Below are 27257 nucleotides of genomic sequence, written 5' to 3'. Positions count from 1 at the left end.
ATGATAAATACAGAAACAAGCATAAAAATCAAAACATCTACAATAGTGATAGTTATATTAATAATAAAATAATGGTCAGTGCAAAGTAGCCTACAAATCTTTGGTGGGGGCGGTGAGGGACCTGGATAAAGGCTGGGGGGGCGCTGGCCCAAAAAGTTTGAGAAACACTGATTTAAATGATACTGTATTACTCAATTCTGTTTAATCTGTTTTCATATGTCTGACATTTGGCATCATATAGTTTATGGCAGGACATTTAGTAGGGATGAAAACATCTAAGTCTGTTTACTTAAAGCATTGTGAGTATGGAGAGATGTTAAATATGTTTTATGTGTACTCATATCAAGCTGAAACTCATTTAATGACAATTTTCTGGCCAGAGCTGGCTGCTCCAAACACCTGCTGAGTGCTGAGATTAGATCCACAAACAACCTTTGGAGACAGATTTGATTGAGCGACAGCCAGTGGAGAGGCTTTTCACCAACATGGAATGTCAGTCACTTGTCCAGAGTTGGCGTGAAGCTCTCTGCTCTGTTTGTCCTTGCCTGCCTCTCATCCTGCTTTTCCTCTGCACCTGTTTTCTGTCCTCGCGTTTCTGAAATTAAGGGTTTCAGATCCTGGTTGTAAATTGAGGAAAAGTTCAGAGCAGGAACCAAGTAAAGAGAATTTCCTTACTTAAGCTCTCTTTGTGAAAATATTTCTGAAGGACATGAGAGGGTGGCATCACCTCAGAGTGTACTTTACTAAACTTGAACCTTAAGTTAGACAAGCCCTAATTGAAATTGTGTCCATCTCTTTTCAGGGTTGGGATCCTGCTCAGAAGATGAGACGAAACTGGTGAAAACCCTGTTTAACGGTTATAACAAAGTGGTTCGTCCAGTTAACCACTTCAGCGATGCTGTAGTGGTCACCGTGGGCCTGCAGCTTATCCAACTTATTAGTGTGGTAAGGGTAACAGTTCCCCTGTGTATTTCCAAGAGTGGAAACAGTTTGGAAAAGTTTTGGAAATTTACAACCAGCATTTAGGGGTGGAGATTTGTTGGCTTTTCATGATTAGATTAGGATTCAGAAGGCTATGGTTTGATTAGAAACCAGTTACTGACACAATGTGATCCCCCACTATCAACCCCTGCATCCACACAAACACAACCAGATCATCAGACAGGACCCCATACTTCAAAAAACACAAAGACTGAATACTTCAGACGAAACAGAGACAAAAGTGTGTGTCTGTGTGGGGTGGGGAGAGTTGATAATTTAATTAGTTGAAGGCAGGTAATTTTAACTCTTTACACACTACTTTTAGTCCTGGAAAAATGAATGTACACCTTCTATCATTTGTAGCATTTTACATGCTCTGTAGAACGACTTAAAGGGACTTTTTTTAAGGTGATAATTTTAATAAGTCCTGATGAGGAAAACCTCAGGACTTTTGAATTCATGAAGAGTAGTTGGTCAACAGTATCAATAAAATCGTGTACCATGTTTTAAACTGTAGTAAATAAACATAATATCACTATCATTTGTATAAATTTTTAGACGTGAAACATGAACAGTTACTCTACTTTTCATCACTGATTCTAAAGTCAAGTTACAAGTCAACTGCTTTTTAAATACACCAATATGATTGGGATTTAGTTTTAGCTGCTAACAAAATATGTCTCTAAAAGTCCCAGTGATGTCAGTTTATGTGAATGTAAAATGTTTTTACAATATTTTTTTACTGACATTGAGACACCATATCGTTGTAACATTTTATGTCTTAATGTTTGTAGAAAAATTTGCTGCGTAATACTGGATGCAACTTTGATAAATTCTATTATGTCCTTACAGGAGCCCATTGATAAATCAGCCACAATTTCCCAAATTTTGGGTGATTGGTGATCGCTCAATACTTACTTGTGAAATCAATGTTATCTACCTCCGCACAAGTCTGAAAATCAGCCATTGTTAACTTTTCTCCGCCCTTGGAGAGAGCTGACCGACAGACCTGCCCACCCTATCTAATCTCCATGTGCTTGGTTGACAATAGTCTCCCCACTGTTGCCATCTTAACGATTTTGTTACTATGTTTAGACATTTTTCAGACAAAAAAATTGGTATTGACCAAATTGGAATAGGCAGGTCAGGCTTTGTAAAGATCAGTTTGCTAGTAATGATTCACAAAGGAACCCAGGCATTTGTCAAACTTGATCTTGATGGTATGCTGAAGAGGCAGTTCAGTCATTTGATTCAACTGTATTGAAGCAGGGATGCATCTAAAAGCTGCAGGACAGTAGATCTCGAGTGCTAGGTCAACGAGTTAATTTCTATCTCTGATGTTGTTCCTTTATTTTTCTCAGGATGAAGTCAACCAGATTGTGACCAGCAATGTCCGTCTCCGACAGGTAGCTGTTTTGTGTGTTGTCTTCCTGTGTGTAGCTATAATGTATTTAATTCAGAACATTTTATGATTTCATTTCAAGGACTGTGAGACCGCAACAAGGAAGGTTTTAAAACATTAATTTGATACACTGTATGGAGGGCCAACACGGCCATTATTTCTGTATTTATTTTAAAAGAATAAATACATCAATAAATTATTAAGATCAATATTGATCTGGTGACCTCCACTAGTTTTGCAGTCAAGTTTATTCACCATGTGGTCTGTATGACAATCTGTTTCTACATTGTCTGTTAATTGTGAAATCTCTCTAAAGAGCTGATGGGAAAGTGCCTGAAAACCCTCCATTGCAAGGCCGCCATGATTTTCAAAGACTCAGGCTAAAGTTGAGGAAATGAACAGATCAGTGTTAGACCCGCCCACAGCCCCGCCCCTCTGATAAGTTTGACGGTATACAATATGGTGACACTGCAGGAACAGGAACCATGAAATAAATAAATACATATTTAATTAATTATCTGCATCTGCAAATGCATCTGCATTTGAATTATTTATTGACATATTTAATAAATAAATTGTTTCTCATATAAATTATTTAATCACATTAATTTAATTTGGAATTAAATTAATGATTTAATTATTTTAATTAAGTTTTTGTTTATTTATTTATTTAATTTAGTCCCTTTTGGCCCCCCATACACATCCAATCCAGAATATTTATATTAAAAGATCATTCATCATCAATAGATCAGCCTGATCTATATCAAATTACATTTGCTTAACAAGATCAATCACCTGAGGGAAGAACAAATAAACAGATTAATTATTTGGAGGGATGTCTTCCCATTTTTCACCCTAGCAATGGAAAGATGTGAACCTGCAGTGGGACCCAGATGCTTATGGAGGCATCAGAAAGATCCGAATTCCTTCAACAGACATATGGAAGCCCGACTTAGTTCTGTACAACAAGTAAGCAGAACTGCTGCTCCGGTTTATACAGACATCTACTCTTAGCTTTAGCTAACTGAATATGTGGTCACACTCTTGTCTGCCTTCTGCTTCCTTCCTGTTCCTTGTTCCAGTGCTGATGGTGATTTTGCCATCATTCATGAGACCAAAGTCCTGCTGGAGCACACGGGCATGATAACATGGAACCCACCAGCAATCTACAAGAGTTACTGTGAGATCATTGTCCTTCATTTCCCATTTGACCTCCAGAACTGCAGCATGAAACTGGGAACCTGGACATATGATGGCACTCTGGTCATCATCAACCCAGTAAGAGTGAAGCTTTTACTATGTTGTTTTTGTTCAAAATGCATTGCTTAACAATAAGAAATGTCTCTGTATTTGAGAATTTATTTGATAGAGCATCACAAGTTAGTGCAGAGTTGTGATGTAGAAAGAAAAGTGCATTTTGTGGATATAATTTAACCCAATTGCAAACGTTTGGCTGTGACGTATGCAATGCGCCGGCTCGATGAAGTTTACCAGACCTTAATTGCTCAATATTTATAAGCATATTGAGGACGTACTGGATGGTTTTGTTCACTTCATCTGCTGCCATTGACTATATACAACCACAGGCAGACTACAATTCTAAAATATTGCAGAAACTCATCATTCACAAGTTTTCCTTCTGTCAATTGGACCCATTATAATTCAATTGGAGAAATTTAGCTCATTGGGAGAAATTCCAGAGAGAGCATTAAATGGAAATGAAAATTGAGGGCAATTAAGTAAAAAGGCAATGGCCAGGCTGCCTGGAAGGTGAACCTCCACCCTAGTTCCAAAACCTTTGCAACCTCTGACAGGTTTTCTTTCAGGATTGCCCTGCAACTAGATCCAGTAACTACACCACGATGAACCAGTTTTACTGTTCATGATAAAGGAAGAAAAAAAATCCCCATACCATCTGCCACTGTAGGTGTGTTCAAGGTGCAAAATGTCAGCTTTCCTCAACATGTGAAAAAGTTATTGTCTCAACTGATCAGCCCTTTTTGTGGCTTGGGGGTAACCTTCAATGGAAATCCTGATTGCGTTCTTCTTGCCAGTCTTTCATAAAGTCCAGGTTCATGATATGTACAACATAAATCATCATAATAGCTGTCCTGTCTTCTACCTGAGCTATGGGTCTCTGCAGGTCTCCGTGGAGACGACTTGCCATCTTAGGTGGACGTCCACATCTAGGTTCCAGTTTCAGAAGATGGGTTACACAGTGCCCTTAAGAGACACTCAGCCTCCTGAAAACCGTTCTTCCTTGACTTGACTTGTTCTGTTGGTTCACAAACAGGAACTTCACAACAGCTAAGATAAATACACACAAGAGCTGGATTTATACTGAGATTAAATTACACTCTGGTGGATTCCTTTTACTGACTGTGTGACTTCTGTCAACCAACTGCTTGTAAGTTTTGTTCAGCAGGATCAGAGTAAAGATGACAGATAACAAAAGCAAGCCATGTTTTGCAAACCACAATTTTCCTCCTAAGTCATAATTATGCACTACTTTGTGTTGGGCTCACATATGAAATCCCAATAAAATACATTGATGCTTGGTGTAATGTGATGAAACGTGAAGTTCAATGTGTGTTTGCATATCTTAAGTTTGCTTTCTGGCTTTAGGACAGTGACCGACCGGACCTCAGTAACTTCATGGAGTCAGGTGAATGGGTGTTGAAGGACTACAGGAGCTGGAAACACTGGGTTTACTACACATGCTGCCCTGACACGCCCTATCTGGACATCACCTACCATTTCCTGATGCTGCGGCTTCCCCTGTATTTCATTGTCAATGTCATAATTCCCTGCATGCTGTTCTCCTTTCTCACTGGACTAGTCTTCTACCTCCCTACTGATTCAGGTATGTAAATGTAGAAACAGAACCCTTTTTCTTTTACAATTTAAGGGAATAGTTCATTTTTAAAGTTCTCACAACACAATGAATATGCAGAAGCATATATTGATGTTATTTTTAAAGGGAGTGTTTGCTGAGGTTCAAAGTGCAAAACATGAGAACTGAACAACCATAAAATGTGGAAATCTGGAAAGAAAATATTTAAAAGAAAGAAAGCACAGAAAAGTTTACCTATGAAATGACATGACAGAACCAATTGTAGAAAAAACTAATGATTTTTTTTGACATTTTGAGTTTATAGTATTGTTTCACAAAAATGTGAATTTATATTTATAAATTTAATACTGCATTGATACTTTCAAGATTAATCTTATGAATAAGGGGAAAAGTAAAACACATATATGTATTTATCGTAGTGGTGATTTGTGTCTCATGGTAAACAAAAAATGTCAGATGGGCAGATTATTATTATTATTATTATTATTATTATTATTATTATTATTATTCACAATCAATGCAGAAAAAAAAGAAAATTGGTGAACTGAAGCATTAAAACAAATAGTCAGATAAGGGTGGGAGGAGCAACTTGGTGAAATTACATCAATTATTGCAGTCAAAGCAGCACAAAAAATAGTTTTACTCATCATAAATGCATTGAAACTGAATCAACTTGTCCCTTTAGCCTGACCTGTCAATTATCCATTATGGTCCCTTATGTTTCATTGTGATTATTAATTTAAGATGACATGCTTTAGAGTTTAGTGAACTTTTAACTAAACAGCTTGAAACACCTCAAGTGCCTCAAAAAACATGAATAACTACAAATCAAAACATTACTGATCTATTCAAGCAGATATTATGCTGCTACAATGAAGCCCTACCTTTTCGTGATTAATTTTTTGCAGATTCTTCTATGGAGCGTAACTCTTAATTATTTATGGAAAACCTTCCTATTCACTGATTACTTTTTGAGCTGAATTACCAAGGTCCAATGCTACATGGCATGCTACTGGCTGGTGTTTGCAAAGTAACCAATTCAGGAGCGCCATCTGTTTTCCCTGGAACTGACTGGTTGTAAAGATTACTGTTAGCTTCTACAGTAACATCTACAGTGCTAAGAGGATTTCCACTGTGTGTATTAAAGCATATTTCGGTATACTTAGTGTTAGAACTATCAAAATAGGCAGATATAATATAAGCATTTTTAGAGGGGGTCTCAAGTATTTGTGGATTGCAGTCAGCTGATGTTTCTAATTCCTGCTACTACCACTGTAGTTTGTTTTATGGTAAAGGTTTTGAGAGGGGGAAACAGGATACTACCAAACAGACAAACTCTTCCTAATGACCGGGCAAAAAAAACAACCTTTTTTGTTAATTTAATTACTTTATAAAACATAGGTACTTTACACCATACCTTCAACATGATGAAAGTAGTGTGGCATTGTGTAAAGGTGTTTTGCTGTTACCTGTATTGTGTTTTCAGACACAATGTTTTTTTTTCTCCCTGACTCAAGGCGAGAAGATGACTCTGTCCATCTCTGTCCTGTTGTCTTTGACTGTCTTCCTGCTGGTTATCGTCGAGCTGATTCCCTCCACTTCCAGCGCTGTCCCTCTCATAGGGAAATACATGCTCTTCACTATGGTTTTTGTGATCGCCTCCATCATCATCACGGTCATCGTCATCAACACACACCACCGCTCACCCAGCACACACACAATGCCAGCATGGATCCGCAAGGTTCATGCTGTTTGCTCTGTGGTAGAAAGTGAGAAATGATGCATCTGTTCTGTAAGTGGCAGAACTTGATCAGTTTTCTTTCTGTGTCCTGTCAGGTCTTCATTGAAACCATTCCAAACATGATGTTTTTCTCAACAATGAAGCGACCCAGTCAGGAGATCAGCCAGAAGAGACTGTTCCCTACTGACATGGACATATCAGATATTTCAGGCAAGACACCCTAAACACTGTAGCACAAAACCAAGTAATAGTAATAGTAAAAAGAAAGTACACCCATAAGGCCCTGACATACTTCACCCAGAGCCAAACAGTTGACACACAGTTTGGTGGTTTTCGACTGTTCATATTTGTACACACCTTTCATACAACAGTGCAGACCACCGGAGGGACACTCCTCCCAAGTCATTATAATTCTTGCCACTACTCAAGGGGGTTCCCCCCTCACCTCCCTGTAGCTTTGATTTGACAAAGTTGTCACAGATAGGGTGTAGTCTCTGATCACACGAGGACTTTTTTTGGCAATCTACAGGACCAGCTGAGAAAAGAGACATTGAATTTAAAAACAGGTTTCATATATGGACTCCAAATGCATTAGCAGACACACCACCACCGTGACTTGAACCTGCCTATATCAAGAAGAAAGGCATGCGATAATGTAAACTTTGGGAAGAGAGGGTGTTGGCCAGAAGCCTTATAAACAGGGTGGTGTCCAACAATCGGGAGGATTTTGTTATAATTGGGCTAAGATTTCCTTGCGATTCGGTTGTGCTGACTTGGGCTACACTTTGTAATAAAGATTTGCTGTTCAACCAAAGTCTAGCATGTAGAGTCTTATTCCTGCAACATCATCACACCCACATCAAGACGAGACTGACAGAAGACACTGCAAGAGCACCACACTTTTCTGTAGACATCCTCTTCTGTGAGCAAAGATGTTACAATTTCCATCCAGGTGTTATTAAACATTTGCCTGTGGTATTTATGTAGGAGTTATTTAGTGAAGAATCATACGCGCTTCATTCCTCACCTCATCAGATAAATGTTCCTCAAAAATATCAATGTCTCTTGCCGAATAGTGGAAGCGAAGTAGTCAAAGAGAAATATCAACATTGCTCTCCGAGTGCATTTCCGCACAAAGCACAGCAACAAACGTCTGACCAATCACACAACACTTTGCAGAGATTTCTATCGAAATAGTTCAACAAGGGTCTGGTGTCAAGTTCAACAGGTGAACAGGTGTCTGAGAACAGTTTTCATTATGTGTCTATGCAGCCCCGGCTCCAGACGAGTTTAACAGGGGGGACATTGGCTTATTTTGGGGGGAGCAAAATGAATATAGCACTAATAATATTACTCAAGTAAAAGAAAATGGTTCAGTGCAGTAAAACAACTCAAATAAGGACCTTTTTTCCAAAAAAGTTACTCAATGTAACATGTACTACAGACTTTTAACCATAAACAACAACATCAGTACCTTATAGGCTACTTATTAACAAGCGTATGGTGCTGTACTGGTATTAGCTAGTCATCTTTTTCGTCAGTTAGTTTGGGGGAAAAACTGTGCAAAATTCTTTGTGTTTTGCTGCCATGATTCTAACACACCTGAGTAGCTCTGCACAGCAGCAGCAGGTCTCCTTTGCTGCCGCACAGGTGTAACCCAGCGCGAGCGTCTTAGCACTCATGTTGCAAGGCGGCTCGGAAAAACACGTTACAACTTAAGAGCAGATTAAACAGTTTTAACTGCTGAAAAAAGTGACAGAAGGCACAGATATGGGAAGTGTGGAAGCCCCTACTGTATCAAATTGATATAGGAATAACAGAGAGTTGGCCACTTTAAGGTAAAAACAACAAATAGCTTACAGTCCAGGGGGGGCTGACTACGTGGGCGGGCAATGCCCCACAATGCCCTCCCATGCCACCGGGCCTGTGTCTACGTCAACAATAACCGATTTCAGAACTTCGCATGAAGTATTTCGGGGTCTTCATAGATAGGGTGAGAAGTTTGGTCATATGGGGGGGCTGAGAGTAGGCAGGTGGTATAGGGTTAAGATGGAGGGAAATGTAGATGAAAAACACTGCAAAGACATGACAGAACCTGAGAGATGGGTCAATCTTTTATTGGATAAAAATGTAATTTCTCATGTCTTATTCTGATTTTTCATGGCTTAACCTAAAGAAGTTTGTTTGTTGCTATTAATAAAGGGCTGATTCATCTTTCTAGTTCAGGAGTCTTTCCATCCACGCTGTTCTTATAACCTATACCAAAACAGTAGACTAACTAGCTGCCCTCTCTCCTCTACAGGTAACCCCACTCCAGCCAGTGTAACCTATAAATCTCCCATCATGAAGAACCCTGATGTTCGCAGTGCCATAGAAGGAGTGAAGTACATTGCCGAAACCATGAAATCAGATGAGGAATCGAACAATGTAAGACGGCGTCTGATGGTAACATTTTGGATTTAGGCAAAGAACAATCTATACAAATGTTTACAAAAGTCAATGAGCATTTCCATTTTAGTGTATTATTGACTTAAACACACCAACACTCATTATCCACTTTATTAGGTATATCTACTAAATTACTTTTAAACAAAAATACAGACTAAGACTTGAATTGGTGCCATGACAAATTAAGTGAAAGGGGGATCAAATTAGTTCAACCTAAGCATACCATACCTAAGAAAATGAACACCAGATGTTTTTTTTTATTTTTTATCTCTGTCCTATATAACGTATGTGAGCAAAACCATTCCCACCAGAACAGTGAGATGCTTCCTCTATAAAACATTCTGGATTGCCAGTGACTGGATTATGGTAGATTTCAGGGGAGACGGGCCTATTGCTGTCATGGGAGAAAAAATTGAGGTTTTGGAAGAATAGAAATACCCCGGTCTTCACCTGGACAACAGAATGAATAGGAGATGCAACAGTGAAGACATACAGCATACAAGAGAGAAAAGAGCAGACCTAAACTTTTTTTGAAGCTTAGGTCCTTCAGTGCTAAGGACTACTGAAAATGCTGCAGACCTTCTCACAGTCTGCCATAGAGAGTATGATCTCTTTGGCTATCGTCTGTTAGGGTAGCAGCATCAGAGCCAGACTAATAAAGAAAGCTGTTGTTTTCTGGGGATTGCTCTTGAGCCTCTGAAAATGAATGTGTAAGGAAGGATGCTTGGCAAAATCAGAGAATCTGTCTTATAGCTATCACCATCTACAGTGATACATTGAAGAAACATGAGTTACAAAAAACATAACACTTCTTGATCAATAAAATCTTTAGAATATGAATTGAATATTATAGAATCAAACATCAAGTTCTTTTAGGAATGAGGTCTTCTGAGTAAGATACATTGTTGTTAAACCTTAATGAGAGAAAGGGTGAACGCTGCTAATTAACCCCAGGTCTGTAGAGTAGCATAGCTCTAAAATAAAAACTTAATACATTTATTATTGTGAAATAGTTTTAATCATTTGCAAACCAGTTTTCCATTGCAGTTTCTGCCATCTAAAAGACAATCACTCCTTCTTAATGTTGCCAAGTTTGAAGACACCCAAACCCAAAGACAGACGCCTTCTCATTTCATTGTAGGCAGCAGAAGAATGGAAGTTCGTGGCGATGGTTTTGGATCATATCCTGCTGTGTGTCTTCATGGCCGTGTGTATCATCGGAACGCTTGCCGTCTTCGCTGGGAGACTAATAGAGCTCAACATGCTATGAAAACCTAGCCCACAAAGGACATGTACGATAAAATTAGAAGCCGTGCTTTGAGAGGGATCAGGATGGTTAATTTGTGGACCCTTTTGAGGTTGTGATGTTTTCTCAGGCAAAGGAACCACTGAAACAGGGTACTCTGAATCATATATTATTGTGTAGATGTGGAAATAAATGTCAAACTTAATATTTTGTGTTTTGTAGTGCCAATAGTAACACTGACACTTTTCTTTTGTTTTAACCACACATTTATTCAAAATGTAGCAAATTGTTTCATTTAGCTAAATCAAAACAGATGAAAAACACTGGATGTATTGAGACAAAATAAAGTTTGTTTTTCTCTTCTGTTGAAAATGTTTTGGATTTGCAATCAAAAAATGTACCAATAAATTAACCAAGCAAAAGTAACTGAAATATACAGTAAAGAGCTTGATTAAAGTTATAATTTACTCAGTAACAGCCTTTAATTTAAAGCTTCTCCTGCTAACGTGCATTTTACTAAAAAAGCTCTTTCCTAATGGCAGCATTCAGGGAATGACTCATCGATCAGCGAGGGTACGTAAAATGAAGGAATATTGCTAAGTTTTCAGAAATCCCTATTCAGGTTTTTTTTTTTAAATCAATGAAGTAACAATGACTTTCTGCAAATAGCAAAGCTAAAATTCATGAAGTACTCTCTTAGAAACATTCAAATGATGAAGTTAAACTGTAAACTGTAACAAATGGTAAAAGAGAGGTTTGGGTTTAAAAACAGCAGTAAACAGTCACAATGGCAAGCTGCTCTTTGAAACGGTTAGGACCAGCACAGGAAACGCAGACTGGAAATATAAACAAAAATATAACACAAATAAATTAACACAATACAGAAAAAACAAACATTTGGCAAATTGTCCTCTGAATGAGCATAAATATGAATGAAAGTTCTTCAAGCACAAAGAGGTTCGATTTCATTACCACAGCTCATAAAACGCCACCTTTACTGAGTTTCTGAACTAAAATCCAACAACTTTCTCTAAATATGTACAATCACAGTACATTCTTTCACTTCCAGTTTTGTGTATTAAAACGTCATAAAATAATGTTTACAAGTTTCTAAAATTTCTAAACACCTGCAGAAATGTGTTAAAAAAGACAAAAAACATCAACACAGAATTGAAGAGTGAAATGAATATCGAAGCCAAACCGGAAAAAAAAACAAACCTGTATGACAAATAAAAGCTCGACTACAAACCCTGCTGCTTCCACAAGGTGCCAGAGACAAAGGACGTCAATTAGCCATGACGTCCTAATTGATTAACTGATTATTAACGGGAGAATTGCTTTAAGAATATGGATTTTGAGTGTTTTCTCTTCTTTGTGTCAAGGCCAATGAGGAGACAAATCAGCAATTACCTTAGAATTGTTAAGAGGAAATAGCTGTATTAGATTCATTTTGGAGCTCATCTTCATATCAAAGGGTTTTGGACTCAGACGTGAGACAACCAGTCTGAACAGGGCCTGAACTGGGTCAACACGACAAAACACAGCAGTATGAAACAGAAGAGAAGCAATGTGGTCCAACAGTCCAGTCAAAGTCAAGATCGAAAAGCTGGTGGGACCTTAAGGGAACTTTTCAGAATCCGGATATTCCTGTTTAAATATTTTTTTAATTGATCTTATGTGATATTCTAACTCTTTGAGACACTGCACTTAAGAGTTTTTATCATAAAAAATGTATCTCCACGTTTAATGAATCCATAAGAATTTAAGTCTCTGAAATGAACGTCCAGTTTCCTGACAATGTTCTAATTTTCTGAGATACATCTATAAAATACCAAATTATGTTTAGGTCGACTCGAAAACAATAAAAAAAATTCATTTGACCCTCACGGTGAAGTAAGAGGACCCTAAAAGTTCCCTCCTAAACCAAGTCGAGAAACATTTAAAAAATATTCTATAGCTCATTTTATTATGAAATAATGTAGAAAATAAGTTATTTCAGCAGAATTAAATCAAAGGCATGCATTTGTCTTAAACATAATCCCAAATAGTGGATGTATTAATGTTAATGGCCTTAACTTTCCACATGGAGTCACTGCAGTTCACTAAATATAAAAGTTTCATTAAATAGACTAAATGAGTTATGATAACTGCATCATAACAGGTTTGAGATCAAATCCTATGTGGATCGTTAAAACTGAATGGTCAGAATCAGTTGTATCAGCAACTCTTCAGTATTCTACAAATTTAAACCTAAAATGATTTTATTGTGGAAATCTTCAAATATCCTAAATGAAAGACGAAGGTTTGATTTCCCAGAAAGCATCACTGACAGGATCAATAATGAGCCTGAATCTTCACCTTTCACCCATGTAGTAAACCTAAAATCACATTACCACCAAACCCATGTTATTTTAGCCAATCCTGTTGGAAGAAAAAGTGCTCTTCAGCGTTGTGTTGCCATGGAAGCCATCTGTCATGGCTGCTCTTCATCTGGTTTATCTCGACGCTCTTTAGGTTGCCGGATGTTCTTCATTCTGCCTCTGGTCTAGCTCCTTCTCCTCTTCTTTAATTGCTTTATCATCCTTCTCCTGCCGATTCCCCTCCGGTACGTTCTTCTTCTCTTCCTCAGAGTCCCTGTCATCCAGACCCACGTCTTCCTCAGCTGTGGAGAAGATGTACTGAGTAAGATGAAACAAACTAATTGTTTTCCTTAGTAATTATGAGAATGTTTTTTTTGTTTCCTGTTGGCAAAAGGTGAACAGGAAGTGATGAAGAGCGTACCCAAACCACCCTCAATCCAAACCAGCTGCTCTCTGTCCAAAATGATTAAATAAAATGCAAAGAAAAAAGTATCACAGCCACAGCACAGCAGAAACGTTTCATTACTTTTACACATTTGATAAATGAAGACATAGGAATTGTTCTATAATTAATATTTTCATAAAATAAGATTCACAAATCAAACACCAAAATGTTGTTGGTACTGAAAAAAGTAAAAAAGCGATGGGGTTTGGTTTGCAAAACTCTATTAGAACAGTGTTTCTCAACCTTTTTCAGGCCAGCGACCCCCTAGCCCAGGGGTCCCCAAACCTTTTCCTGTGAGGGCCACATAACTTTTCCCTTCTCTGCTGGGGGCCGGAGTCAGTTTGTAACAGAAAAAGTGAGACGATTGTAGGAGAGCCTAAATGTAAAAATTTACTGTTTTCCAGAAAGCACAATCACATAACCCTCTCTGGGTTCTTCACAGAAAAAATCCAGGAAGGATTATAGTCCGTATTTTCCTAACTATGAGCCACACCGGACTATAAACCACAACCCCAAAGTTTTTTTTATTTTATTTTTTTTAACCAGTAAACATACATATATAAGCCTCAGATATCTCTTCCGCTCCAGGTTTTCCACAGCGATGCAGCAGCAGCAGAGGGGGGCGGAGACCCAACATCTGAGTCATAACAGGTCAATTGAATATCACATTTATTACGTTGAAAAAGAAAAGTTGCCAAGTTTAGATTTAACTAAACTGATTACGGTAGTTTCTGAACGGTAGCTGTAACAGTAAAAGTGCTGATCCTTCGTGTTGCTACTAGCATGTGCTAAATAAAAATGGGCGCCTTCTTCTTCTTCTGCTGCTGCTTCTTCTTCTTCTTTAGATTTCAACGGCAGCTTGCATCCATTATTGTTGCACTACTGCCATCTATTTGATCCTAATATCTATACCTCAAATTCTCATAATGATCCCAGTATTATTTAAAAAACTGTTAAATAGCATTTCCCTTCAATGCTATTTAACTGATCAACAACATTCTCAAATTTCAATTCCCTATTAAAACCTAATTCCATTTTAATGGGCGCTTTCTACTTTTATTTCCAATTTTGACTTCCAATGATTCACTTCCTGGTAAAGTGAATCATTGGAAAAATCCACTTATAGTCCAGAAAATACGGTAAATGAAAAACAATCTGAATGCTCTCTGGTATTGTTCAGGGGGCCGGACCAAATGTGGAGGCGGGCCGGATCCGGCCTGCGGGCTGTAGTTTGGGGACCATTGCCCTAGCCTTTATATCCAGGTTTATATCCACCGCCCCCCATTTGTTTTTCAGTGGAAAAACAAAAGTTCCAGGTCCTTTTAATGCCATACAAATATGAGACAGAAACATGGATTTTATCTTTATATAGACCTGTCTATTGATTATAGATAAATAGTTTTACTGGACAGAAATGACAAAGAACAAATCTGGTTCTTAATCAAATCCTAATGAGCCAAATTGAAAGTGTCATGGAGTCATCAGCCTCATGACATTAACACTGACATGAAAAATAATATTGAAGAAATAAATATATCAAATCTAATTAAAAACATAAATAAGTGATCAGTTCTTTACTGTTATGGTCTGTAAGATATATTTATTCTCAGTACTAGATGTGGTCTCAACAAACCCATGGCACTAAAACAATATTATTTTACCTTTTATATGGAAATAGTGTCTGTTTATTCTTGCCATACAGTCTCTGTATTAATTATTGCTCGAAAGGTCTTGCCATACCAGTTTATTCCTCTGTATTTACTTTAGTTTCTTAGTTTATTCTTGCATTTTGTTCTTCATTCATTTCCATTTAGTTTCCTTTGATTAGTTTTATCCTCTCTTGGTTTATTGCTATGTCCACTTTAGTTTCTTCCTGTTGCTACATTTATTTTATCATTTATTGACCATCAGTAATCTTCACTCATCACCTGCTGCGCCGCCTAATCGTCATGTGTTTCACATCATGTGTTGATTTTTCACTGTTCAGCGTCGGATTTTCTGTTTTTATGCCATAATTCACATCTAGTTCGTCGCTCCGTTTTATGTCCCGCTTCTCCCGTTTCAGAGTTTTGCGCAATGTGTGTGTCGTTTTTTTTTTTTTTTTTTACCCCCTAAGGTGCAGGGCGGTCGGGAAGCGAATCGATGGGGAAAAGGCAGACTGACATAAACCTTTTAAAACAACAGAAACAATTTCTGCATTCTGATTATTGAAATTTAAAATTGCTGTGTTGTTCTATCACCCCGTTTCATACCGGACCACTTACAGCACCGTGTTAACACTATAAAATAAACGCTCTCTATCGAGGTATCACCCATGGAGGGATTTCTTTATTTAAATGGGTTCATTTTTCAGAGGGATACAAAGTGAGGGTATCATGATTTTAGTAATTACATGATTATAAGAGCGATTTTCTGTTGTCCTTCCATGGAAGTGGGCAGCTTTTAAACGGACAATAAAACACTTAATATAAGTTGCTCCTTTGACATCACAGAACTGCTAAAACATATGTACAAAAATACCAGACAAAGTGAATCACAGCAACGTCATCAGCCGATGTAACGCTGAACTGACGCGGTGAAGCTACCAGTAGCAGGAGAGGAGCTGCACCAAGAAGCTACAAACACTGATTAAAGCCGCAAGCGGTGTTGGAGGCCCTCGCAGCGAAGCGCGCCGAAGGCCTATTGGCGACCACGGAGGTTCCAGCACCGCCATGCTCTCACCACTGCCGACGCTCTTGCGCAGTTTCTGCACCCGTCCGCCAGGCGACACACACCTACATCCTGTAGGTCCTGACAAGATACACATGTGTATCTTGTCAGGATTCTGGGATAAAGCATGGCTTAGGGCTGATTTTTTAAAATATTCTAGGGGGCGCTGTGGAGGAATTAGACCACACCCACCAACGATTCCACTGGATTCCTGTCGGGGGGTGGACAAGAATCGAGCTCACTGAGTTTGGTGAAGCTGGGCTGAAACATGTGGAATCTAGGGCAAAATGTATGGCGGCGGCGTGACCTCTGACTTCGCCGCGCTGCCATGGCCACGCCGCCATGGCCACGCCGCCATGGCCACGCCGCCATGGCCACACCGTCCACTGAAAACTCTTGGCACTTTAAAGCAAGTGAGACCAACTTGTTATCAGTCATCTGACACAAGATCATCTTGATTAGGTCAAGAGAGCCAGAGTTGTATCTTTCCAAGTAAAAAAAGACACTTCCTGTTCTGAGGGGGCGGGGCTTAGGTGAGGTCAGACGATGATGACATAGGATCGTCAGGCATCCAACCAGGATCCCTCATGCCAAGTTTGGTGCCAATTGAACATTTTATGATAAAGTTATAGCGTTTCCTTTGTTTTGGCGAGTACACCAAGTTCGCCACTCTGCCATGCCCCCTGAACATATACAAAAAGTAAATTTTATTGATAACTTTTAAAGCCCCATGCCTTTACTGCATTCTGACCAAGAATGAAGCCGATCGGTCAAAAACTCAAGGAGGAGTTTGTTAAAGTTCGACATGAGTAAAAGTGAAAAATGGCCAAAATTTGACCTTTGACCCAAAATGGCCGCCTTCCTGTGCATTTTAGAGGGTACCTCCAAGAGACTTTTTTTCTTGAATCGGGGGATCTACCTCCGTACCGAGTTTCAGATCTCTATGACCTATGGTTTCCTCCCCAACTCACGTTAGGGGGCGCTGTGGAGTAGTTTGGCCACGACCACTTGCAATTCCATCGGAATCCCAAAAAATTTGGTTGGGTGACAATTTTGGGTCATGTTTAGAGAGTTTTTGAATATGTTAAAGGCCCCAAGCAGCCGTGCGAAGTGACGGGAGAGAAAAAACAAAACAAAAAAAAACAAAAAATCAAGAAATCTTGCGATTACAATAGACCTTCGCCAACGCTTCGCTGCTCGGGCCTAAATAGAAGAGCTGTCATCGATACAGTTGCAGCCAGGTATGTTGTAATGTTACACAATACAGTTTTACCAAGTTGCTCAAAGTCTAAACTGGTATTGTTGTGCACTTAAGGTGTAAAGAGAACAGAATAAAGAACAATGGTTAGTACACAAATGTAAAGTAGGATTACAGAAACAATAACAAAAGGAGGAAGGTAAAACGCCAAAAGGAAGGAAAAGAAAGAATGAATTATTAAGTAAGGAAGGAAACAAGGAAAGAAAAAGGGTGACAGAAAAAAACAGGATAAAGTGAGGAAGCAAGAATGGAAGGAAATTAGGTGGGACACAAAATATGGACAAATTACTTTATTCTACCTAAGAAAGTAAGTAGAAAAAACTTAAGGAAAGAAGAGAATGACAAAGAAGAAAGAACATTAGGAAGAAAGGAAGATGGGAAAGTGTGAGAAAAAGCAAGAAGGACACAGGAAAGGAACAAAGAAAAATAAGGAAGGAAAGAAAGGACACAGTCTTGTAAAAAGCTGAAGCTTTAAGTAATGGTATAGTGACCAGTGTAAAAAAAAAGCAATTTAAATAGATGCAAAGTGTCTTTTAAACCCAAAAGGAAAGTAAAAAAGGATTAAAACAAACATAGGACTAAAGCTTGAATGGGTTCAGGTAAAACCTACAGCTGTCTTCAATTCATCCGACCCATGTTTGGGTCATAAACTTTCATCTTTCATACTTCGGGTCGCCCCTTTGCCTTCTCCTGTTTGTGTTCAAATGTCTGTTATTCTTGGTACCTCCACTGGGGGCAGCGGTCTCCTCCGTGTCCGTCTCTAAGCAAAGCGACGGTCCAGGAGAGCACGGATCCACTCTCAGCCTCCTTTCATAGCTGAACTCAGGGAGTCTAGGAGCCTGAGGTCGAGTCTTCCTGGCCGGGTTCAGGAAGTAGCAGTATGCGCAGCGGAATGCTGATGGGAGACGTCGGAAAACGGCAAGAGAGATTTAACAACCGCAAATGAGACGTGACCAATTCAGTGGGTGATTTTGATCTTACCAAGATATTCAAATTCTTCTTTCAAAGCCATGCCGTTATGAGAGAAACACTGCTGGCAGATCAAGGCATATCTGCAACAATGTCCCAGATGATTTAGTCAATACTCCACAGAAAGTCATAGCTAAAGGCTAGGCTTTCGTTTTGTTAGCTTCTTTTGTCTCGTTATGATTTTGTGACAGTACTGTTGGCTCTCATTAGTGAATAAGCTTTAAAATCAATCCATAGATGGCTTAATCCATTGTTACTTCCATAAACAGTCAACGTTTTTCTTCTGTGCATTAAGGTTGCTTTGGGGTTGTCAACCGTTCACGTAGAAGTCAGGCTGCGGCCGTAGAATGGGCAACCATGAAAAATAAAATAAAAATTGGATTTCAGCAAAATAGTGGGAATTGAGAATTAGCACCTGCTGTGTGAATGTAGCCTAGGACTGCAACCATTTCAAATAAGCTCTGAGATTTTAAAACAGTCTCCTATCTCCTGTTTTCACAAGAAAACATAGCTTGTTTTTTTGTAGGATTTCTATGTGACTTTCCAGTTTGAATTTGATTAAGACAGAAATTGTGGAGCTTAATAAGTAGTTTATGTTGGTGAGTACAAGTACAAACTTCTAAAATAGATCTTCTACCTTTTCTCTGGTCCGTCTCCCACCAGATACTCGATGACTCGGTCAACTGTTCCTCTTTCTCTGGGTAGAATAGGTCTTGGTAATGGAGGACCAGGGGAGTACATACCTGCAACCAAACAGACCAAATGCATGGAAATAATTACAGAAAAATCCAAACATACAACTTTTATATGTAAATTAATGATACAGAACACATACAGCCAAAAAAGAAAAAGAAAAACCCAGAATGATCTACATTTTTGGTCATTTAGCTTCAGAAAGTGAAGCTAAATGACTTCACTTTCTGAAGTGAAGAATATTGCAGATACAATATTCTTCAGCTCACTGAAACCTACCTACACCTCTAATCGGGGTACAGGGTGTCCTCTCCACACCTCCCTGGAGCATAGAAGTGCTGGGGGTGGATTTCTCTGGAGGTCCTCCTGGAGCTGACAGAGAAACAAGATCTGATGGAAAAGTAAAAGCTGACAAAAGACACTCAAAATGTAGAAGAACTCAGTTACAAGAAGCTAAACTTGTTCATATCTAGTACCCCTTGACTTAACTTTTCTTATGCGATCTGTAATTCCTAGAACTTTCAGGGTGTGGTGTTGGTCAGCTGACATGATTAGTAGCTAAGGTAGCAGCATCAAGAATTTCAGCAGACTCGTCCACAATTCTGATCTTCCAGGCCTAGGTGAGGCACCTGGCCATGCTGCAGCAATATGTGGATCGTCCTACTGAGCTATAGTGTACACTAGATGAATGCTATGGTAATGTGGTGTGATGGTTTATATGCAAACATAGGAAAATGTCACCTTACCCACTGGTCCCATCTGAGGCCGTGTTCCTGGAGAGAGAGGTGTTCCCATGACATCCGAGGAGCCCATCGGTCTCATACCTGCACCCCTTTGACGAATTTCTGCTGAAAAGACACAACTTTACACTTTCTTTGCTGAACGAATCACACAATTCAGGAATCCAGGTTATCCGAATAATTATGTCACTGAAATAAACTTTAATCCACATTTCAAAGAGCAATTCTCAGTATGTAGATCTATAACACAGAGTGATGCTTTTCAAGCAAATATTTCTGTTAATTTCACAATTGTGACTTACAACTGATGTAGAGTGTAAAAAATTCAGTTAAATAATGCAAACGTCACACAAAACCAACAAAAGATTTTGGTTCCAGAAAAATTATGGCCGCCTTGAAATGACCAGCAAAACTATGTGGAAGAGTTCTGACTTGACATCCTGCACAAGAAGAAAAGTTCAATACTAAAGAAGGTGTGTGTTCAGAGTATTCTATCCCAGAAGATCCACAAGGTGAGCACTGCAGCAAGACTCAGTGCTTCAAGAAGACGAATCCAGGTCAGGAGCCAAAAAAGTCCCATTCCCCTAGTTAAGTTTCTCCCGAACAACAGACAGCGTCACAAGATTTTTTTTCTCCACCAGTCCAGACCAACTCTGACTCTGGAAAAACTGATGCTTAGTTTAGTTCTTGATCCATAAAACAAAAGTGTTTTATTTGTTTGTTTTTGTTAAAAATTAAAAGTTTGACTAAAATATTATAGAAAAGAAATAATTTCTTGTAACGTAACAAATACATACATTTAAGTAAGTATAAGGCTTCTCATATAGGAAACACTGAATGCAAAAGAAAACAGTGAATGTTGTAACATATAAAACATTTCTATTTGCCAAGTAATGTTAATATGCAAGTCTGCAGGTACTAATAAATTAAGAACCGTTTGGGATCTGAAAAGACACAAAATTCCCCTCGCTATTAGCGATAAGCCAAAATCATCAAAAGTAATAGATATAATGTTTAAAACACAAAATCCTGTGTGAAATGCATCTATGGAATATATTAGTTTCACTTTTATAATTGTCTTTAATGATATTCTACGTTATTATGCTAATTTATTATAGCTAGAACAGGTTGGAACTAGTTCTAGCTAGCTCTAGCTATAGCTAGCTAGAACCATCCAGTTCTACCTATAATAAATTAGCATAATTAACTAGCTCATTCTTCCACAAACAGCCAACAGCGTAGCGCTGACTAGCGTACCTTGACCAGGTCTGGGAGTTAGCTGAGGACCCACTGGTGTCAACTCCAGTCCCTGCAACACAAACACAATTCAAATACAAACAAAAACATGGCAGAAGGTAAATAGATAATGTGAAAAAGTCCAAGATCGCTTCACTTACATGTCTGTTTTTAGCTTCAGGATCAAAGCGTTCGAGGATGAGTTTCGCAGTCTTGTATGTCTCTGTTTCCATCACTTCCTCCAGCTGAACACAGAAAACCAGAGGAAACTTTGGTTGTAGGTCAGAAAACAAATTACATTCAGAATAAAAGCATTCAATAACCAAAAGGTTTAATAAATGAAACCAACCAAATGTCAGAGCTATTGGCGTGGCAACTTTCACTGAAAACAATGATTAAAATATCATGTCATTAATCAACATGAAGCGTACACAACTTACAATTTTTTTCCTGCAAGCTTTCAGATCTTCAAGTTTATCATCTAAAAAAAAGAACAAGAGTAATTTCAGTTAAGTTTGTAACACTGACTGAACATCTGCCATGTTTAATGAAATGGCTGTGAATGTCCCACTGACGTTTACACACAATGCATGGACAGAATCAGAATTAAGTTAAATCCAGATCAGCCTCATTAATGAAAATAAAAATAAAACTACCAAGTCTGTGTCTAAAAATATTTATTCCCAGAAGCTCTTTTCACTCTTTAATATGAAACTGACTAATCATAGTACATCTAAGTCACAAATGAATCGATGATTATACTATTAATAATTACATCAATATGAAGTGGAGAAAATAAGCAATACTTTCTCCAACTACATAGAATGGAGAGGTTTAGAATTTTTGTCAACTTACACAGTAGCTTAAAAAAATCCAGAAAATCACATTGTGTGAAATACAGATGTCATGCAATAAAATGCAAATTACTTAAAAATCAGATGATGACATTCTCTGGATTATTTTTAAATCTCTCTCACAGTTGAGGTGTACCTACAATGAAAACAACAGAACTCTCCATTCTTTGGAAGTGAGGAAACATGAAACACTAGCAACGTATCGAATACTTATTTTCCCCCACTGTACACAAAACAAGGCAAACAATATATTACTTCACTAGCTGCGTTTTCATTAAAAATGTGCACAAAACTTTGTCTACATTTGAAACTATTGAAAAAACAATTGCAGTGTTTCCATTACATATTTACTTAAAAAAAACACTTGAATACTTAAAAACTTACCGTGTCACCATCGTTAAACAACTTCCTGTTGTAATCATCAATTACCGATCCTTTAAAAAACCTGACCTGCCGATTCCGATTTTGGCTGATACCAATTTTTTCCATCTGAAATATTGCTCAAGCTGCCGAGTTGGCAACAGTGGGTAACTATTGTTAACTGTAAACATGCAGACATGACCTGGTGGGCCAAAATGCAGGAAATCGGCTGGCCGAGAAATTGGCGCACCCCTAGTGGCAATGTCAAGTTATTGATCATGTGACTCGTGTGATGCGAAAAAAGTGTTTCTATTGCTGTTTTACTAAATAAACCAATTTCAATACAGCCCAAAAAACATCTCATCCTATTACCAAAACTTTTCATCAAACAAGTTGTTTTTTTAATTGATGTGTTTTTATTAAGCAAATTTATTTTCAAAATTTGAAATTACGCAATTTATATTGTCAATGGAAATGCAGCTACTGATTTATACAAAAAAAACTATGAAGGAAAAGAACCTCAGAAAACTGACTTGAGAACTTACTATTTCTCTCAGTAAGTTTGGAAAACAGGAAAAGCAGCAGCTTCCTGATGAACCACACACTGGAAAAGATGGAAAAAGGCATTAAGACAGAGGTTGGTGTTTCACTCAACATTTTCAAACTCGTCTGTTGGGGCTCTTGCCTCAGTTTTTATTGCCTTGCTAAATTCATAAACCACAATCAAATCAATTCAGAAAACACAGTATAGGAGAAATCTAAAATACCAACTGGACACAGTATTATTTAAAAGACTGTTTGGATTGGTAAAGAAAAACAAGACTCACAGTATGGGGTATATAAAGAAAGGCAGGACCATGGCTAGTCTCTGTAGCCATTCATCAGGTAGGTAGAGACAGTAAACGGTGAAAGAAGTGAACAGGTAAAGGACAGACGAGTAAAGAAGCAAGCGACCGACCCAGAGCTGCAGACAGATAGAAGCACATCATTCAGGTCAAAGAACAAAGGGTTACTCATGTTTGATAGTTTTCTGACTTTACTTTTTGTAATCGCTGATTTTTGCCTCTGAACTCCTCCAACTTCTTAATCTCCTATAGAAAAAAATTATATTAGAAACTTAATTTGGTGGAAAATAATACAAGATTAATTTTCTAGAGATTGTTAGCCAAATTGAATGCTGAGTAGAATCTGAAGCGTGAAGTTCTAGACAATCCAGAATTCATCACAAATGCAACTTTTACTGAGTCCAATAGAACTATTTCATCGGTACCTTCTCCAGGTTCTCCAGCTCCTCAACTGTGGTTTGTTTGGTCTGGAACGAGAATAAATGCCAGCTTCATTAATTCATTTGTTTATGAGTCTTTCAGTAACATTTAAAGAAAGCAAATTAGAGATGTGCCGATCAGGTTTTTTCCTGCCGATTCCGATCACCCATGAGGGCCGATCACCGATACCGATCACATAATAATTCTTTATTTAATCATAAGCACTACCAGTTACATTATGTGGAAAAAGGAACCATGAATTCACCTTAATTTAGACAAAAACTTGTTTTTAATAACTTTTTCCAAGAAAAAAAACAAAACGGGTATTGTGCTAATTGTACTGCTATCAATAATACTATCTTCAACAAACTGATAACATATGGAGGCTCTGAAGAGGCTAAATAATGTAAAAAGTCAAAATAAAACCTCTCAACATTGCCAAAAAATTCAAGTATAAAACTTAACATTCAAAGGTAAATACAGGATCCATTACAATAAACAATCCAATGTGGCAATGATGATACATGATATATGATGATACAGTTATATCATCATCATAACTGTCAGTTTTATAATGATATTGCTGAGACACAGCTGTCATCTTCTTAGTGGTACAAGATGTTTATGTTCAGAGAAATAAAATCTTCCAAGTTAGACTAAAATGTTTTAAAGGCTTACATACCTTCCATCGAGATATTAATGCCCCCATAACTGTGACAGAGACAGAGGTCTCCTCTGATTCACCAACGTTTCAGGTTCACTGAAAAACAGAAAGGTTTCAGGTTTTATGCTCTGAAAGGGAAAAAACACAATCTTTACAATGGTAGCATTTTATGTAACTAATGGTAAACTGCACATGTAAGCTTCCATGACGAAAAGATTAAGAAAGCCTCCCTTAGGACTTCCTGTATTTAACTACTATCTAAAGTTACTTTTACAAGGTTTTGAAAATACAACACACACGGCCTGGACAAACATCCAGCAGGGTATGGGAGCTATCATAAAGACAAATTTGGACGTCTGGAAGTGTTTACAAAGGTCGTTACATGATTTCAAATTGCAGAACGGCCAAGGTGCCAACTGCAGGGTCTACAGGTGAAAATAGCCTCAATAATTAACCAGAAAATATCAGTTTGTTATGACACATAACTATGTAATATTCCCAAATCAGTACTGGGAAACTACAAGTAAATTCAGTGAGTATTTATTCCATGTTTTCCACCTTCGTATTGAAATTAAAATATTAAGTAAATGGCTAAAATTGTTCCATCTTTGATCATCTATGTGTTACGTAGATATTTTATGTTTTACTGTGAGAATCTCATTGCAGCCTTTGCCAATTTTAAACTCCATCTAGAATATCAGACATACTGAGGTTTAAGCGATTCTGAAATTATTATTTTCATCAATCTTGAGGGAAAAGTTCTACATAATGTGCTTCATCAGGATCAGAACCACAAAGTGTTTACTACACAACCACAGATGTTTTCTAATAAGCCAAACATATTCCCTCGTGACCTAACCGTGTCTTGTACTAATTTGCTCTCTTTGTATCAATATTCTCTGACTTCCAAAGGGAAATAAACGTGATATTCATAATGCAGCAGTAGTTTCTTCATTTTACGCATAAAATACAATGTAATAATGGTAACGGAACCCTTTTCGCAGGGATATTGGTGATTGGTACTTCACCTGCAGCAGCAGAGAAACAAAATCATAACAGAAGAATTAATGGTGACTGGTGATGTAGGTTAGCTAAACCAACAGAATGCTAACGCCGCCACAACACAACACTTAGCCATTTTATCTGGTCTTTCTGAGCCATACTTACCTTCAGCCTTGTGGAAGTGTTCTCAAACAGGCGAAATATCGCGATATAACATTCTTCTTCTTCTTCTTCTTCTTCTTCTTCTTCTTCTTCTTCTTCTTCTTCTTCTTCTTCTTCTTCTTCAGATTTTAACGGGAGCTTGCATCCATAATTGTTGCACTACTGCCATCTGTTGGATCCTAATATCTATACCTCAAATTCTTATGATGAGCCCATTATTTTTTTAAAAACGACAAATCTTCTTTCCCCCCTCAATACTATTTAACTGATCAACCACATTCTGAAATTTCAATTCCCTAGTAATACCTAATTCCGTTTTTAGTCATCTTCTTTGATTTACATATTTCCTACAACTAATAAAAACATGTTCCACTGTTTCTACATCATCACACCAACTACATAAACCAGTAAGATGTTTCCCATCTTAAAAAGTGTTCCATTTAGGAAACTATGCCTGGTTCTTATTCTGTTTATAATTATATCCTCCCTCCTGTTTATTCCTCTGATCCTTTCTACATCAACTGCATTTTGTATCCTATATAAATGTCTTCCATTTATTTCATTATCCCACCTAATTTTCCATATCTTTTTGCTTTCTCTCCAAACTATACTTTTGCCTTCAGATTTAGATAACTTTACTGGCATGTCATTATCTTCTTTTTTAATTGCCTCCTTAGCCAACCTATCTGCTCTTTCATTACCCAAAATACCTACATGAACACGAGTCCAGAATAATATTACATTTTTATTTTGTTCACATATTCTATGATGAACAGCCATAACCTCATATAATATATCTTGATGATTATTTGTACTTCTCTTTTCAATACTCAACAATGCAGATAATAAATCACTACAAACTATTATTTTATTTATATTAGTATTCTCCACCCATTCTAAAGCTAATAATATAGCACATAATTCTACTGCATATATACTCAGATGTTCTTTTTGAAATACTAATCTTTAGTTTAGGAATCACTACTGCTATACTGGTTGCTTCATTTTTGGGTCTTTCAAACCATCAGTATAAATTAGCAAGTAGTCATTATATTTATTCTGTATTTGATTATAAAATTCTTGGCAAATATCTGTTATATTTCTTTTCTTAATATTTGTTAGTGTTCTGTCTACATTAATATATTTCCATGTCCATGTAGGTCTCAAAGGCCACAATACTGTTGAACTAAATTCTTTGTTATATACATTAAATATTTTTTGCTCTCTCAGCTCCCTGACCTTTGCTCTCTCTTTCTCTTTCTCTTTGGTTTTGAATAGGTCTTAAAGAAGGTAAGACCACCCTATTTAAGTAATTGAAACTGCTTGGAGGTTTAGAAGGAGAGGACACACCTTCAATGCATATATTAAAAATAGGACTACACCTATTAATAAAAGTCTCCACTTCACAGTAGCAAGCCGAATTGCTTCGTTTTGCGGCTTCATGAGCAATTCCAAAGGCACCTTTGTTTTTCTCCTGCCTTTACTTTTCTCCTATTTTTGCATTTTGTTAATTTTTCTACTTTTCTCAGGTAATTAATGTCTGTTTTATGGTTTGGACTTCTTGATGTTTGGGTGTGATGCTGATCTGTTTTTTTCTATGCATTTAATTGTCTGAATGAAACTAGATATGTCTGAAGTTGAATGGCAACTGGTTGTTCTCTGTGTGGTTTCCACTGTGTACATCCGGAACCTTGGATTCGGGAGACAAGAGGAAAAACAACGAGCAAAGAAGTTTAACATTTTATTCCTCTAGTATTAACTGGGAAAACAAAACCATCAGATCTGATGGGCCGCAAAGTAATTTTATGTCTTTGCGGCCCAGAAAAAGGGTCGTTTTTTGCCATCTAAACTCAAAACTGGTTTGCTTG

At 37.7% G+C, this 27257-nt stretch overlaps 2 protein-coding genes across 4 annotated transcripts in view; one reads left to right on the top strand and one right to left on the bottom strand.

Moving 5' to 3' along the window:
- Positions 1-10877, top strand: part of chrna1 (cholinergic receptor, nicotinic, alpha 1 (muscle)) — a 15969-nt gene extending 5092 nt beyond the window's left edge. The window contains exons 2-10 of the mRNA XM_008429076.2: positions 803-945; positions 2343-2387; positions 3243-3352; positions 3466-3661; positions 5009-5246; positions 6755-6978; positions 7074-7188; positions 9281-9405; positions 10568-10877. Coding sequence (XP_008427298.1) covers positions 803-945; positions 2343-2387; positions 3243-3352; positions 3466-3661; positions 5009-5246; positions 6755-6978; positions 7074-7188; positions 9281-9405; positions 10568-10696 — 1325 coding nt within the window. The 3' untranslated portion in view covers positions 10697-10877. The remainder of the gene's footprint in view (positions 1-802; positions 946-2342; positions 2388-3242; positions 3353-3465; positions 3662-5008; positions 5247-6754; positions 6979-7073; positions 7189-9280; positions 9406-10567) is intronic.
- Positions 10878-10981: 104 nt separating this feature from the next.
- On the bottom strand, positions 10982-25483 carry LOC103476605 (protein lunapark-B-like). Of its 3 annotated transcripts, none has more exons than XM_017309173.1 (15): positions 25393-25483; positions 24244-24321; positions 23567-23608; positions 23337-23387; positions 23124-23260; positions 22842-22900; positions 21523-21563; positions 21244-21327; positions 21104-21155; positions 19853-19954; positions 19386-19478; positions 19051-19156; positions 18426-18496; positions 18169-18339; positions 10982-13334 (listed from the first exon to the last, which is right to left on the bottom strand). In XM_017309173.1, the coding sequence occupies exons 2-15, from the start codon at positions 24268-24270 to the stop codon at positions 13183-13185; spliced, it is 1188 nt and encodes a 395-aa protein (XP_017164662.1). In that variant the 5' UTR covers positions 24271-24321; positions 25393-25483; the 3' UTR covers positions 10982-13182. The 3 variants fall into 3 exon arrangements, with proteins under 3 accessions (XP_017164662.1, XP_008427300.1, XP_008427299.1); XM_008429078.2 differs by having other exon boundaries at positions 19853-19951; XM_008429077.2 differs by lacking the exon at positions 25393-25483 and adding an exon at positions 25254-25375.
- Between the last annotated feature and the right edge of the window lie 1774 nt (positions 25484-27257).

The sequence above is a fragment of the Poecilia reticulata genome, linkage group LG15 (genome assembly GCF_000633615.1).
Source record: "Poecilia reticulata strain Guanapo linkage group LG15, Guppy_female_1.0+MT, whole genome shotgun sequence".
NCBI lineage: Eukaryota > Metazoa > Chordata > Actinopteri > Cyprinodontiformes > Poeciliidae > Poecilia > Poecilia reticulata.
Note: the sequence above shows the minus strand (reverse complement) of the source record. Positions and strands in the feature narration are given on the sequence as shown.